The 17374-nt window shown below is 32.6% G+C and overlaps 1 protein-coding gene across 6 annotated transcripts in view; it reads right to left on the bottom strand.

Moving 5' to 3' along the window:
• The window catches only part of SEPT7 (septin 7), a 71599-nt gene that overhangs the window by 37967 nt on the left and 16258 nt on the right, over positions 1-17374 (bottom strand). For 2 of the 6 annotated variants that reach the window (XM_006912062.2, XM_006912061.3), the window contains exon 3: positions 12205-12307. In XM_006912062.2, the coding sequence (XP_006912124.1) occupies positions 12205-12307 (103 nt within the window). Of the gene's footprint in view, positions 1-12204; positions 12308-13059; positions 13099-13619; positions 13639-17374 lie in introns of those variants that run through there. The other 4 variants (XM_015589476.2, XM_015589475.2, XM_015589478.2 and 1 more) reach the window with 3 other exon arrangements.

Below are 17374 nucleotides of genomic sequence, written 5' to 3'. Positions count from 1 at the left end.
GGAAGTTTTAATAATAAGGATATAACCAAGGTCATCTCCCTCCCATCTTGGCTCACGAGGTGAGAAAACGAAGCTCACTCTTGACAAAGTTGCGAGCTATAGGAGAAATGGTCCTCCAAGGACCAAGTTTCACTCTGGGCAAGGGGGTAGAAGGAAAGTACTAGGAAGCAGTTAAAAATTCCGTATAAGGCAATGTGTTGAACACAGGATGGGAGATCCAGAGAAGCAGTAGAAAGGTGGAGTGGCCAAGTAAGGGATGAGAACCTAAACGGGGATAGAGGAGAGAACCGAACAATGGACAAAAGATTAGGTATGAGGCCTGGAGGCCGCAATACCTACACATTGTTAAAGAAAGGAGGACACACATTGGTGACCTAGAAGGGAACCCCAGAGCTGTGTTTTGGACCCAGGCTTTCTTTCCCCTCTACCAATATTTTATATTTTCTGATCTTTCTAAAACTAACATGTATTTTCTTCATTATGAATAACCAATGTAACTAAAAAGCATATTGCAAAATTACAGAGAAATAAAGTTCTAACAAGTAAATTTCTAGTCTAATTTAAAAACTAGATAAGTTGCCAATTTTGCTCTCAGGTGTTTAAATATTCTCATCACGCACAGATCACAATCAATAATTCATAAATAGGGTCATCTAAATTTATTTTACTAATAGGGATTTCCTCCAGTAATACTTTTTCTTTTACTTGCCCTCCATAACAGAATTTCAGAAAACTTATAATCATAAGGGAAATTATAGCAGCCATGTCCTAATGACTTAGAACTACAGTTGATTCCTGCTAATTGGCTTCACTAAAGGGAAGGTATAGTAGTGTATAGCAAACTTGATTTACAACCTAGAAAGGGTTGCAAAATAGAGAGCTATAATTAGTCTCATCAACTCAAATTCTACTTAATCGCAGAACTTATGGAACAACCTCAATCAAGTTTATCTGTATTATTTAGGAAACGTTAAAGAATAACAAAATTCAGAATTATACGTCCCAGATTAAGAAAACAAAATTTTTCAATAAAATATAAAGAGAATGTCTACATGCAAAATTTTATGATTTCTTTATATGTATAAATGCATAATATTTTATATTTCTTTATAACTAATATTTTAAGATGTTAAGTGATCCAAATTAATAACTATTTTACGTTTATCTGATTTTGAAATGCACTATATACATTCTGCAATGAAGTTATTATCATTTCCCATTTTACTGGATTTTATGGGAAAATAGATTAAAATTTTTCTGTCCTTTAAACAAAATATCATAATACTTACAATAGAAGATGTTAAATACTTCGTGAAGATTATAAAATAAGAGTAACTAGAATTTGTAGCATTATACCTGTACTTTAACATTATGAGCAGGTTAAAATTACTCATGTCCATTTTATCTTTGAAGTCAAGCCCATGAAGGCTATATTCCATTACTGTTCAAGGATGTTACATTTCAAGCCTAAGAATAAAACATTAATGAAATGTCTGTTCATGAGGTTTTGAAGAAAATAACATGAATTTTTATAATAATTACACCAATATTTAAAGATGGCCAGTGGAAAGGATCCTAAACAAACAGGCAGTATCACAAAAAGTGAGAAAAAATTACAAAGAATAGTGGTCGGTAATAACAAAAAAAGGGATTAAAGTGACCACAGAAGGCCTTTACTGACCTTTAATAAAAGCAATTTTACATTAAGGAGAGAAGTGAAATCGTGAGGAGTGAAGTAATGAAGAGGAAATTTAAAAGTAGATTTATTTAGTAAAATGAAGAGATGATACCACCCATGAAGTAGATAAAAATGTTATCCAGGGAAGGCACTATTCTTTGTTTTGCGTTTTAATATGCTTATCGTTGAAGCTTTACTCTAACAAGAACAATCTAGACTACATTAGATACTGATAATTTCTAAGGTATTTCATACATATGTGGCCTGGGATTTGCTATAAAAATATTTCATCTCCTCAAAATCCATTAAGAGCATCTTTCAACATACAGACTGATATACATGCTAATCCTAAAATTCGAGCTAAACAAGTTTCCTATGACCTGGCTCTGCAATTAACTAAATGAGGTTCACTTATTCTAATTACAGCACTAAGAGCTAAGTAATAATTCTGCTGTGTAGCTAGTAGCAAACATTCCAACCAGCCACTCAATAATTATTTCATTTACCAAGTTAGAAAGTTTTCACTTGCTATACATTAAAAGCTGGGAGGCCTTAAAAAGGATGTTTATGATATTTCTTGCTATTGCCTGCAGAGACAAAAGTATTCTTTTGAGGGCCATGTTCAAGTAGATAACTACCTTTTTATTTATTTTTTTAATCCTCGTTTTACCAGAAACATCCAAATGTCTACTTGGAAAATTTTTTCTCATGATTAATTATTCCAGAAATGAATTACCAGAATTCTGTGGTTAAAATATACTGTCTTAGGCGAGGGTTTGCAACCTTTTCTAGGTTGTAAATCAAGTTTCTATAAGTTCTACTAAACTGAAAAAGAGCTGAAATCAACAGATACTATTTATGAGGTCTCCCCACCACGTTCCTCTAAATTCATCACATTATTGCCTGAAATTCGAATTAATCATTCAATAAATATTCCCTCTTAAAAATCAAGTGTTCTTTTTCATATCTTGACAGGGGAAATCAGACTTTTTCTAGCTGTGGACAGTAATCACTAAAGAAGTAAGTTTTAATCTGAGGGAAACAGGATTAGTTTTAAAATAGAAGAATCAGACAAAGTAAATATTCTGTGGAAATATCAGAATGGAGGGCTCTATGAAACTTAGAGGGCAGCTGAAGGCCAATGGCCACACTGGAGGTCAGTAAAAGAAGAGCTATCAGGAAAGGAAATAGGAGCATAATGAAGAAATGAGTTTACTTGGATATCTAGATAGAAGGAAGGAAGCAAGGAATTGAGTTATTCTTGAGCAGGTCAACAAAGCGATGCTAAAGGAGTTTCCTTCAAGGCCGAAGTAGGCTGACTTTGATCATTTGAACTAGGCGACTCAGATTCTTTCAAGTTCTATAAATCTCATAAACCAAAATGCATATAATGTTAAGGACCAGCGGTGGGTTGTGTGAATCACACTCGTAATTGTGTGAATCTATCTCACCAATATTTCTTAAAAACAAACAAACAAACAAACAAAAATCCATGCGTATGCATAGTTATAACATTCACAATAAAGAAACTGTTGTTAGTGGTGTAGTAAATATGCTTAATAAAAAGCTAGACCAAAAAATTTCAGATCAAAGGCATGCAAATTAAAATGAGGAGCCTGTCACTAATACTAAATTAACCATGTCATTTTGCTTTATTTGGCATTTAACAAAAATTTTCTACTCAGTATTGGCGAGGATGAGATAAACAAGAACATCTACACATCTGTGGTAATTGTTTAAGTTGGCTTAACATTTTCAGTTCACATCCTTTATCATGCCATCTACTCTGAGAATCAAGAATGCAGGAAGAAGACTGCAATAACATTTTTAACAGTAAAGAAGTGAGGGGGGGCGCCTTTCAGGTATCACAATAGAGGCCAAAAATACTGGTATTCCTATAAAACTAATATTAATCAACCACGGAAAATTATTTTTTAAAACCCTATTTGACATGAGAAAATGTTTGCCATAGCATTAGGTGAAAAGTTTTTAAAAATGAATACAGTATATTACAGTTATACATTACAGACACAGAAAATAAAATTAACATTGGTGATGAGCTCTCCTTCTTTTTCAAACATTCCATCTACTCCTTTATTATATTTCTAATGGAAAGCCATTTTACAACATTTTAAAACTACATAAATCTCAATAACTTTGTTATATCAAAAACATCTGAGTTATCAAAAAAATACGACTATATTTCCAAGAAATATATAATTTGATTCCTTTCTCTAAACATTAAAGAACATTTTGGGCAGTGCTCTTTAAACTTTAAAACAGGGAGTAAAGGGCAATTCTTGTCAGAATGCAAATCCTCACATACCTGGAATGAACATCTTGCCACAGTAGTCCAGATGATTTTGATTAAAGGCTCAGAGAAACACAGACTTAGAACAATCAAAATGCAGTTCATTTGATTTCTTTGCTTATTTGTCCTTTTAGATAGCTAAAATTTTATAAAGTTTCTTCCTTAGAGCAAAATTATCTATAATGATCGCCTGAATCAAGAAATATTATTAACTGCTAAATGACATTATATCTCATTTTACTGAAACATAATTCAACAAAAGCAAAAAACAACCTGTATGAAAAATTTAATTTTGAAACACAAAATTAAAATCTTATACCGTCAACCTTTAATAAAAACAAGCCCTGAGATTCTTTATATAACTGAAATGCTCAAGGGAAAATAAGACTCAAAAGGTTTGCAAGAGATAGCACTAATATTTTAGCAACTATAAAGCCAAGTGCAACCTTAAGACTAATTAGTGATATTGCATAAGTAATTTGGGCAAAATACTTTATATTTATTGAAATGCACAGAATAGTCAAACGCAAAAATTATATTTTGTTAACAAGAATGCAAGCCACCCAGCTAAACTTTGTTTATAATGGGAGACGAAAAAAATAAATTCTCGACAATCTTTTGAATTAGCTAAATCTGACTCTCACCAAAAGAGTTCTGCTCAGCAACCTATACTGAATTGCAAAGTAAGAGCACAATATGTGTGCCCTAAATGTTTATAATCAAAGGAGTTCAACAAAGCAAGAGTTCAAAGTAGAGATTAAGCAAGTATTTAACATATTAGCTGCCTTATCATTCTCACCCATCCCTGATCTTTGTATGCTCTTGATCCCTGGTATTTGGATTTTTCAACTAAGTCATACACATGCACTAATATATTGTTTTATGCTTATAATTAACATTTTTAGTTTACAGATTTACTAGACACATTATATACGCAGTATATATACAAGGCACATTCATATACACAGTTATTTCAAGCCCTCCGCGAGGTAAGGGTAGTTAAACACAGCAGACGGCATTACTGCCCAAGCGTCTCCACTCCACCACCATCCCACATCCTCAGGTTCTCAGGGGTGTGGCTCTTTTTTTTTTTTAACTTCAGTGCAGTGCATTGACTTAGAAAGACTAGGTAAATGTTTGTTGTGATAAGGAAATTGAGATTCAAAGTGATCTGTCCAAGGTCAGAAAACTCATTTGTGTCAGAAATTAGAGTTTAAAACTAGGCTAGGTACAATATTCTTGTTCGTGTAACAGCTGCTGTACTTAGTATTATAAAAATGATGTTAGTTTAAATACAGAAGGCTGATTTTCATGATATGATAAAAACATAAATAATAAGCATAAGTATAACTCGTTCAGTTATAAAACTGCCAAAATATGCATTTGAAATTTAAGCACAATAGTTACTGGTTTCAGGACTCTATCCTATCAGGCAAATAAGATGTTAACCCCAATAAGCCCAAATAATAACTCCCCTGGATCTTTACACCTTAAATGAACAATACTAAAACAATTATTAAATTAAATTGTAATTAGTAGTGTGCATTTCCATGGAAATTCCTTTGATGATCGAAATGATCATTTCCATTTTTATATCGTCAGCTTAGTCCATAATTCCTAGCACTTTAATGCTGATCAGTGTATGTCATCTGAATTATTAATCATTCGATTAAAATCTATACTCAGGCCCCTGCTAGGAATGCTATGGAAATATCATCATGTTATTACTGTAATTACTACCACCTGTAACATAATAAACAACTTATAATCTTTACCATAGGAACGTAAGTTAAGAATGAATCACAATGCTTCACAATCAATTACTTAATATGAACAATTAGCTTGTGTTTATCATCTGTTTATTTGAGGGTTCTAGGCAGTGCAAGAACAAAGGCTCAAAAGTCTAAAGTGTTCTTCCTTCTAAATATTAACTTTTGTCTCAATTGTTAATAAATCTAGAGACCATTCAAAGTTCTCCAAACTCAATTTATCAAAATACATGTAAATGGAACCTCTACAACACTACACATACCTGCAAATAACTTTCATTTCCAAGCTAAATTTTTCCAAAGTTTTATCTCCATTAGTCATTTTTTCTATGGCAGCCCAAAATTACAATTTTACTAATTTTTCTACTCCCCCCTTTTTTGTACCTAAGCATTAAAAAAACTCCACATTTCTTCTATTCATTTGTCAGTTAATTCTATAATACAGATAAATATTTGTTGTTATAACTTTCAAAATTATTTCAGTTCTTTCTCTCCATTTTTCCTTCCTGAAAATTCAGTCCAAAAATCATTACCTGGAGCTTAAAAAAAAGGCAGGTGAACATGCTGGAAGGAGAGCCACTGTGGTCCAGAGCAGGGTGTCAGAGCCTGCAAGATAAAGGCTTACAAGGGGGTCTGCTAGAAGACCTGAACCCAAACAGGATGGGGAAGGCATCTTTGTGAGAGTGACCTGGCATGGGTGTCATAGCACTTGAAAGGGGTGAGCAAGGCCGCTGTACAGAGAAAAGGGGAGGAGTGTGGGGATATGGCAGATTAGTTACACATGGGGCATTGATCAAATAAGTAAACATATTAAGATAATGGTTTCTGACCATCAAAAGGACAGCTATAGAGAAGATAAAAAGAATGACCCCTGTGGTGATTAACTGTAATTAGAGATATCAATGTGAACTTAATGGTTTTCAATATATACATCTAGATAAAAATGTAATATAGATATAATTGTGTATATATATATGTGTGTGTCTATATGTATGTATACAAACATACATGTTTTTCATTTTCAATTTTGATGGTATATTATGGTTATGTAGGTGAATATCCTTGAGGAAGGGAAACACAAATATTTAGGGGGAAATGAGGGATCATACATCTCAATGTTTGAGGGGAAAAAAAGTTGTGTTCTCTACCTATAAGCTGCGTTTAGAATGGTTTCAAATTAAAACATTATTTCAGCATAAGAATCACTAAAAACCAATGCCACATGTTTCCAATTATATAATTTTTATTACAGTATATTTTTATAACTGTTCTATTTTATTATTAGTTATTATTAATTTCTCACTGTGCCTAATTTATAAATTAGACTTTATCACAGGTATGTATGTATAGAAAAAAACAGTATATATAGTTTGGTACTATCCAGTTTCAGGCATCCACTGGGGTTTTGAAACAATGTACCATCTGTGGATGAGAGGACTACTGTTTATATTTTTCAAATCACATTGAATGAATTTTTTTAAAGTCTATAAATGAAACTGGGATATTACCTAGATTACATTTCTCCTATATGTCAATCCAGGCATTGCCTCTGTTAAAAAACCAAGACTCCCAGTCTATAAAACTGTATTGTTAAGTGCTTCTCTGAATTACGATGTTCCATGATTAAGACAATGAAATTAAGTCAGATAAAGAACCAAGTGAATAAATATTAATATACTAATTACTGAAAAAAATCAGGTACCATTTTCCATGAATTAACAGTGTATGATTTAGGACAGTGACATGCTTTTTAGCTATAAATTCTTATTTCTCTAAGCTCCTATAGCATTTTGTTTATACTTTTCTTATGCCATTTATCACATAATCATTCATGGTGCAGTTAACTTGTATACTTTTGTCTTCTACTATTCTCAAATACTGTCTTCATCTACCTTTACATTCTTCCTTCAAGCATCTAAAAGTTATAGCATCCATGGAATAACTCTTCATAATTCTCTTCTAATTCAGGCAAAAAAAAATATTGTCCCTTTATTAAAAGTTTAACACTTAGCAGCACAAACTTTTAATAAAACAACTCACCAATTTGTAGCAAGAACCACATAATGTTCGAATGCTTTGCTACAGTAATCCTACTTCAGGAACTATAAACAAATAATGACACTGCCCTCTGATTCCCAACGCACATTCGCAAACCTTGTGTTTTTAAAGGTCTTCACTGCCACGTTATTTGTAACAATGGTAGGGTTGAAAACAAACTTAATATCTATTAGTAGAAAAATAAATTTTAAAACTTATGGTACATTTAGCCACAGATCAGAATACTCTGCAGCCATTAAATATTATAGTTAAAATGTTGGCCAAAATTTCCATTCCATAAAATTTACTGCAGCAATATGAGGAGATCAAACATAGCACATCATTCAAATGTTAAATGAGAAAGCAATGGCTAAAACCTGAGACAGCCACAGTTGGAAATATTATGCGGCTGTCAAAAGTAAAATACTGAGGATAAATATAGCAATATGTTATTGATAATTATCTCCTGCTGGCAAGGCATTTTTCTTTTTCTTTTTTTTTTTTAGTATTTCACGTATTTTAGTATTATTATGGAAAAGTCGCCTTTTCAGAGAGGCAAGTCTTCCCTGGTTGACTACACAGATCCTATAATATTTACTTCCTTCCTAGAAAATAACACAATCTGTAATTATTTTACATATTATTTTCTTGTTTGCCTATCTTCCTAAATTAACATAAACCCCAATAATCTCCCTACAAGAGTAATGACAATAATTACTGTATAACTGTAATAATGTAGTATTTATATAGGAAGAACTACAGAATGAATTAAACCAAAGGTTGAGAAAGTGAACCAACCAAGCACATATATTTTTAAAAATCAAGCTTGTAATAATGGTTTTGGGAGGTCTATTTAACCATTTAAAAATAAATCACATCTCACATCAAAAAAATCCATATGGATTTAAGATTGCAAAATGAAAAATTAAAACTTTAGCCTATATATCTTAAAACAGTGGAATCCCAAATAACCTTGAATCAAGCAGAAGGACATCAGGGACAAAAGGCATAACAGACAAAAGACTGCACGAACAATATAAAAGTCAAGTTAATACAAAACACAAACGGAAAATATTCTGGAAAAAATGTCAATACTTAACAACAAAATAATAATGTCCTTAAGAGTATCTATGTATCATTAAACTAGAATATACCATTTACAAAATAAATAATACCAAAGATATATAAACATGAAAAAAAGCTGACAGCAATAATAAAATACAGATGAAAATAAGATGCCAATTTTTAGGCATTAAATTGACAAAGTGTTGGCAATGTGCAGAGAAAAGGGTGCTGTCAATACTTGGTGAGTGTGCAGAAAGGTGTGCAACCTATTTTGGGGCAATGCATAAGCCTGAAAAAAACACAGCAATTCAAATATATAGTTTTATTATAAGGAAATCATTAAATGTGCAAGCAGATATATCTACAACCATATTTATTTGTAACTATTTATGGCACTATATCCAACCTACACAAGCCATTTTTGTTTTCCTACATTTCCTAATTTTGAAAAATGAAACATTAACTTTATTACAAAAGCACTTTGTAAAATATACAGATTTAAAACCTAGAAGGGATACAAAAATTAAAATAGTAGATATGTGGAATTATGTGATTTTTTCCCCCCTAAATGTTCTCTGTTTTGGTTAAACTATTTCCTTTTTATGTAAGATAAAATTTATATAACAAAGTTCACTATTTTAAAATGTACAATTCAGTGCTTTTTCTGTATCTGCAATGCTGCACAATCATCATTGGTTAAATTACTTTTCTTACTAAAAGTAAAAATACAGAGTTCAAGAAATTTTTCAAATATTACTGGAAGCATTTCAAATATCCAACATATCTTACATTCAGAATTAAATATAATACCAGTAAATACCCAAAAGACTAGATACAAAGTGAGCCAAAATTATCTTTCAATTTCTTCAAATAACTCTGGATGCTATCACATGAATTCAAACACCAACGAGAGGGTTGGAGGGATATGTCAGTTACTATATATGCTATCAATGACTACCTCCCAAACTTTTGCTAATAAATCATATACAAAAACATATTAAGATAAACTCTGAATCTCCAAAATGACTAAAGCAGTATGTTCTAAGTTACCTCCCACTGAAGAAAATGTAAATGCCAGTTACTAAAGACATTTGATATGTCAAATACATCATGACAAATCACTAAATCTAAAACAAACAAACAAAAACCTCTACTACAAAATTTTGTAAAGCTAAAGAAATGATCAAATGATCACAGAAATGATTAAGTTATGGATTTTATCTTCAAAGAATTCAAAATAACAGATTTAATATCACTTGTTTTTCAAAATAAGTTTGGGTCAGATAAAGCAGTCTACAATCTTTCTGAGTTCTACCACCTTGAAGGATTCTGGTAAAATCAGGATTTTACAAGTAACATTTTATTCTTAGAACACAGTCAAGTCTAATTAAGGAGCACACAAAGGACTGTCAAGTTCCAAGCAAGAATAGGTTTGACACTTTGCTGATCTAGAGACCTAAATGTCTTCATTATTAGATATGCCTGACATTGGGTTTTAAACTAAATTTTTATTTAGTTTTAAATCAAGAATTCCAATCTCCTATACTGGACAATCAAGGATTCAAAATCTAGTCTAGCCCACCTTTCCAGTCTTACTTTCAAATATTTTAAAGTTACATCTTAGGAGTCAAATCCTAAAGTCGATGTGCAGTGCAAATTAATGTTGAAAACACCTTATATCATCCATTAACGCATAATCACATATAAACTGACACCCTATTTTTCTTCCATGAAAACAGATACCTGTTTCCTTGAGCACATAAAACATAACTAGTTTATATTAAGGCAACATATTTTTCATTAGACTAACATTCGGTGAGGTGAGATGCTCACACTATAAAAGTACGTGGAAACTAAAAATGTTTACCTCTCCCACTTTTCATCTACCCTAAGCCAGAGACTCATTCCAGTGGGATAGCAGAAAAAAATTGCTTACACTAATTAAGTTCTCGAATTCTCATTCATTCAGATCTCTCTCTTTTTCCCTTTCATTTTTTTTTTATAGAAAACAGAATGTCTAGTTGAAATTGTATAAATTCGAGGTACTTGCTGAACTCTGCACTGTATCTAGTACCCCATATGGACCTCTGCATAGTGCTTAAGAACACACCACACTAATTGAGAAGCAGACTGCATTTGGTTCTACTGTCTGCTAGCAATGTGACCATGGCAAGTAACCTAATCTCTCCATGCCTCAGTTTCTCCATCTCTAAAATGGGGATAACAACAATACTCACTGTACAGGTTGTTGTTAAACACTTTATGAGTTAAATACATAAAGTATCCACAGCAGCAATTTGCAAGCTAAGTATATCATGCTCCTACACAACCAGAGACAGGAAAGTTAATCAACGAAAATACTCTGGTCAGTTGATAAAATATTCTGCCCATCAATAAAGGAGTATTTTATAGCTAACTTATTACTCTAATTCAACACCAAAATAACAATACCAGGAGTTGACTGTATTAGCAAAAATTGATGCACATAAAGGCCTAGGATCAATTCAGTTTTCTTTGTCAAGGATAGTCAATCCACTATCCTGTGTTTCATCTTCATAAAAAATATATAGAGAAATACAATAAAGTTGCATCATACTTAGGATTTAGGTTCTCAAGTTAGCCTATATAAGGTAACACTATCACACAGACATTTAAGATTGTCATTTAAGATTATAGTCCTATACATGGTAACATGTTTCTTCATATATAATGATGTTATCAACTTACAGTCAAAATAACCCTCGACAATCTCTTAAATTGTACTACAGGCAGGGTAAGGTGTTCATAAGATAAAACACTTAAGAAAAATGAGACTGAATTAAAGAACAAGGAGAGTCATATTTCACTCACTCCACGGCTTATATTAGGTGAATGAATTCCCAGAGTAATCACTTACATGGTTATGATCCTCTATCCCATCCTTTTTTTTTCAAATTGAGAGCACATATGTTTAAGTTAAGTGTTCATGTGCTATGACTCTACTATAGTAAGTAAGCCACAAATAAAATTAACCTGAAGAAATAAGTAACCAACCACCAGATGCTGTTTCTTTTTGTAGCATTACCAAAGAGAACTTCTCTCGTTTTTATTCCTCTACCAACAACCCCACGGCTTCTTAACTTTTACTCGTTTCCAAAATTGTGTCACCTTAAAAAAGGAGGCAAGAAAATATATAAATTCTATAATGCCACTAAGCTAAATTTAAAAGGTAGTCTCATGATAAGAGATAATATAATGCATGATCCCTGCAGTTATTTGGGCCATTGTTTTCTTGAATTTATTCAGTTAATTAACAGTTTAAAATTTAGATCAAAATTCAATTGTAGTGAGAAATCATATCTTACCCACAACCATAAGTGTGAATTCAAACCCTCTCTTCACTGATTTTCTGTAAACTTGATTTGGGAGATTTGCAAATCCCACATAGCCTTCAAGGTTCTTCTGTTGCTGAGAAAAGCGAAAAGGGCCAAGTTATCCATACGTCAGCAAAACTCTTCTGCCACACATTTCGACGTCTCTTCATTAACCTATTTTAGAAAACTATACAAACGACTATTCATGGCAAATCGGTTTATAATGTTATCAATAAAAGTAGTAGTTAACTGCAGCAATGGACGAATTGAATTAAGCATGAGCTGACAATATAATAAACAATTACAAAAAATACAAGGGAATAAAATAAAAATGAAAGAAACCAGCCTCAGAGAAAAGATTTCAATTTACAGTGAAGTTAGTAACAGTAAGATTCTGACCAATCATCTAAAAAAACAAGGATTTTTCACAATAAAAAATTTCAAAATCCCTTAAAATTATATTAAGAACTCTTCTAATTATCCCATTTACTCATACTGACTAATTACCACAGGTATGAGTTTCTTAAAATTTGTCTTATACGTGAAATCAAAATGTTGAGTTTAAAGCAATTTTTTAAATAAATTCTTGAAGGCTCTCATGCTAAGTATCAATCAATAAACAGTATCTTTCATGCTGTTATAGCAGGTCCAATTATGTCACTTTGAGGTTTCACAGAATCCTGCTGCCTCCATTATCAAGGATATCAGATTTAACCAAACTATGGTTAAAATTCAGTTTTCTGTGTGCTTTTTGATTCTCTGATGACCTCAAGAATAGTTTCCTGAGTAACCCAAAGAAGCTCACTTCTAAACTGGTGCAGTAAGTAAGTTTGATTTTCAACTTACCCGTTGGTGAGAAAACCTGTCCATAGTTCAGACCGTCTGAGGGGAGTCTTACTGGTTAAATTTACTTAGAGGTAGGTCTAATTCATCATAAAAAGTAATGGTAAAATAGTCCTAAGAGGTACATACTTCTCTTAAAAGTTTTTGCCACATTTAAATTCTCATTAAAAAAAAAAAAAACTCTCATGAGATCAAAGCATTAATTCAGCATATTTGGATTTAACAAAGAATAGTCTACATTCCTCACTAGTATCACATCTGTAGCTAAATATTCCATCCATAACCTTTTACCCTTTTTTTCATTCATATAAACTAATTTTAAGCCAAATGTTGAGAAGATAAACAAGCCAATTAAATTGAAAAGCTAATTTTAAATATAATAATTAGGATACTTATCAGAATATAGTATTTTAAATTCAAACATCTGAAGCCCTACTATGTGTAGAGTTAAAAATATATTAAATTTAAGGCTTCCTTGGCTCATATTCCATCTAACTGTAAGTTAAATTTAAGATAACTTAGACTGAAAAAAAGTCTCTGTATAAGTTATCAAGTATACTCACAGCTACTTTGTAAAGAATATATTTCCATCATTCCAGCATTCCGGATTCCAACAGAACAGGTCCACAGCGGAACAGTAAACAAGGAATTCCAAGAATTGTACACGGCACATTCAGTCCAAACAGGAAGGGCAATCCATTGGAACACAGCAAAAGACAGAGGAAAAAATTAAAGTTACTTACATGTAATTCAACAAAATAGAGGGAAATTACACATAAACTGATGACAGACTTGTTCCTATATATGTCAAATACTACTTTTTTGTGCGCTATAAGGCCCAGTAAGTTTAACCTTTTTTCAGCAGCTCTCTGGATAAAATAGAGAACAAAAGACCTCTTTATCTTTTTATAAATGCCAATTACTATATCTTGCACCTAAAGTCTTAACAAGAAATGGCAGAAAAGCTGTAAAGTATATGAAGTTTCAGGAAATGTCACCTTCACAGAGAGGCCTACACTGCCCACCCTATCTAAAATTACAACCCTATTCATCACCTCAGTACTTTGCTGCTTTATGATTTTCTCCTTAGTACTTAGCACCATCTAACATACATTTTACTCATCTGATTCATTGCGATCTTTACCTTAACCTGCCTTTAACTAGAACGTAAGCTGCATCAAAGCAGAGGTTAAATGAATTACATAAATTGTGGCATCAAAAAAGAAAGAGTTACCTGGGAGAGCTAAAGAAGGAAATACTACAGGCTGCATATTCAAGGAACCCACCAGACAAAAAGCATAAGAAAAATGCGTCAGAGTCTGTCCCTGTGTCGCATTCATTGCTTTATACTCAACTCTTAGAACCATCTCTGGCATACAGGATGATTTGAGGATTGAATTAAGGGGGCAAGTATTCTAGAAAAAGTGGTGGGCCTTCAAAGTGAGGATGAACGTGGTACTTCCAGGAACGAAAAGGTACATGAACTACAATGACATGAGGTAGTGGGCCAGGGATAAGTGACAGAAAATGAGGTCGGAAAGGCAGGTCATGTGGGATCTAGACAAAAGAAATTTGGATGTTATTTTAGGTATGATGGGAAGCCACTGGAGGGTTTCACACAGGCTAGTGACCTGACCTGATTTGTGCTTTAAAGATAGCTCTCACTGCTAAGAGAAGGAGTAAAAATAAGGAAACTAGTAAGGAGCCTACTGCAATAATCCAAGAAAGAAAGTATGCACTGAATTTGGATGGTGTAGAAGCATGGAGAGAGAAGGAGGACTCCGTATGTTTTGAGGGTAGAACTGTCAGGACATTGCTAATGGACTGGATTTGATGGGTGAAAGGAAGAGAGACCAAAGATAACTCCCAGGGTTTTGGCTTGAACAACTCCATGGCTAGTGATATCTCTTAGGGAAATGGGGAACAGCAGAGAAGGAACAGACTGCGAGGTGAGGGCCGAAGATGCCAAAATCGAAAACAGCTTTGAACATGTTATGTCTCACGTGTTTATTATATATTCAAGAAAAGATGTCCAGTAGGCAGTTAAAGAAATTCCAGGATTGGTTGGTGCTGAAAATATAGATTTTGAAATCATAAGCATATAAATAGTATTAGGAGAGGATCGAATTCCCAAGGAGAGACTATAGATAAAAGGGGGTCTAGACAGAGTCCTGGAGCACTCCAACCTTGAAATGTTAGGCAGAGAAAGAGTAAGAAAGGTCAGTCAGTGTGGAACCCGCACTGGCTCAAGGGCACTCAATTATGTTAAATGCTACCAAAAGGTCAAATGAAATACCAAAGACATGACCATAAAATCTGGAAATAAGGTTACTGGTAACTTTGGATAAGAGGAGTCTCAATAACATAATGAGGAAGAAGAGTAGATTGAGAGTAAACAATTCTTTGCACATAATTATTATAACCTTTTAAATAATTTTACATTTTAAATTATTTTAAATTTAAATGTGTTACTTGTGCGTGCCCCCACATGACTGATTTTGCAGAGGGACAGAAAATCATATTCCTAGCAAAGTGCTGATACACAGGAGATATTTTTAAAAGCTGAATGACCAAAATACACTTTCAGGAAATTTTCTTCTGAGGAAGAAACTGTGTCCAAAGAGAAAAGAGGCTTAGAAAATACACTAATAATATAACACTGGTTGAGGAAAACATATCGACCTTTCACATGGCATAAGAATCTTACCCAGATTCTAAAATCAACCACACTCTGTAATTCAGAAGACCTAACCACCCACTGATTCTTTTCCTGTACAAATAAAATGTTCACAGTGCCAGTGTGAAATATAATCTCTGGAAAAAGAAACATTATTTATAGGTGTGAGTGATATAACTGTGACATTTATAAGCATGTGAATATAGATAAAAGTATATTTACCAAAATACTTTTAGGTCTTAAACATATTATTTGATTTCAAAAACTGGTTACGTAACAAGAACAGTTCCAAATCATCTTTTCTAAAAGCATACATTTACAAAATCTTTTAGTTACATAGAGATGCCAAATCTCTATGTCAAAATTCATTTTTAAGACAGTCAAACAATTCCATTGCTGCTTGTTTCATTGCCTGTAGAAAAGTCAACATAAATACAATATCCAGTAATTTCAGTGTTTAACTTATTTAAACTTATTCCTAGAAACCAATTATATTAGAAGAACATGATGCTTCAAACAGGTTCCAATGGACAGATTATTGGAACCCTTAAGAATTCTTTCTATTCTCTTGCCAAAATCTTGGCATCTGAAATCCCATTATCATTTTTGAAGGTCTGAATATAAATACTTGCTCTAATAAATTTCCCAAAGTAGAAAAGCAGCAACTTATTTTGAAAACTGCTAAATATGCCTTGCAGTAACAAAACTGATCAAGGGGAGTTGTAACAGATTGGAAGCCTGAAAAAAATCAGAATTTGAGGAAAATTAAGATATATTTTTGGTAAGATCTACTAAAAAACCTTCAACTCCCCCCTTCTTCACAAAAAGAGGTCAGCTCAAAATACCTTAATATGACCAAAATTCTATTTTTCCCTTTAGTAACTGCAATTAAAAAAAAAAAAAAAGCAGGCTACAAAAATCCAAGGTTTACATCAATAGCTTTAAATTTCAAAGATATATTTTAGGTCTTTCCTACAAAACTTCAAGTTCAATCTGCATCCTTTTGGGTTTTAAAACATAGGTATATTGTATGTTATTTTATACACTGACAAAAATTAAATTTCTCCTAAAATTGACATTATTCTAAACACACACACACACACACACAAATACACACTATAAAAGGAAAGACAGTAATTCATGAAATTACTTGTCTACTTCTTAGTATTCTTAACAAAAGCCTTACATCTTATACCTGGATATAAGTGTCTAGCATTTGCTTAAATTCCTGCCATCTCTTACATAACACAAGAAAAAAATTTAAAACATCATTTAAGTGTTTTAAATATACTAAAGATAATTGATATAAAAATTCCTAGATTCTAGATTTAATATAACAAGAACACTAAGATGTTGCAAGATTACGCAGGCATGTCCTAAATGTTGGCTTTGACGTCCAACATCGACTTTTTTTAAAGGTTCATGTCTTACTTTGAATGCCTCCTACTCCTCCTCCCTTTTTACTGAGATGAGTAATTGTGCACTGAGGAAACAAACTTTTATTTTCTTAACTCTATTTGAAAGTCTTGGTTAATCTGTTCAAAAGATTTTAATATTTAATTCTTGAACACATGTAAGGAAGGATAACTTAAAATTTAAATAGATTTTTTTTCTTTGCTCTGAACTTGACATTTAGGTCTC

The sequence above is a fragment of the Pteropus alecto genome, unplaced genomic scaffold (genome assembly GCF_000325575.1).
Source record: "Pteropus alecto unplaced genomic scaffold, ASM32557v1 scaffold21, whole genome shotgun sequence".
In the NCBI taxonomy this organism is placed as follows: Eukaryota; Metazoa; Chordata; class Mammalia; order Chiroptera; family Pteropodidae; genus Pteropus; species Pteropus alecto.
The sequence above is the reverse complement of the archived record's forward strand: the minus strand, read 5'-3'. Positions and strand labels throughout refer to the sequence as shown.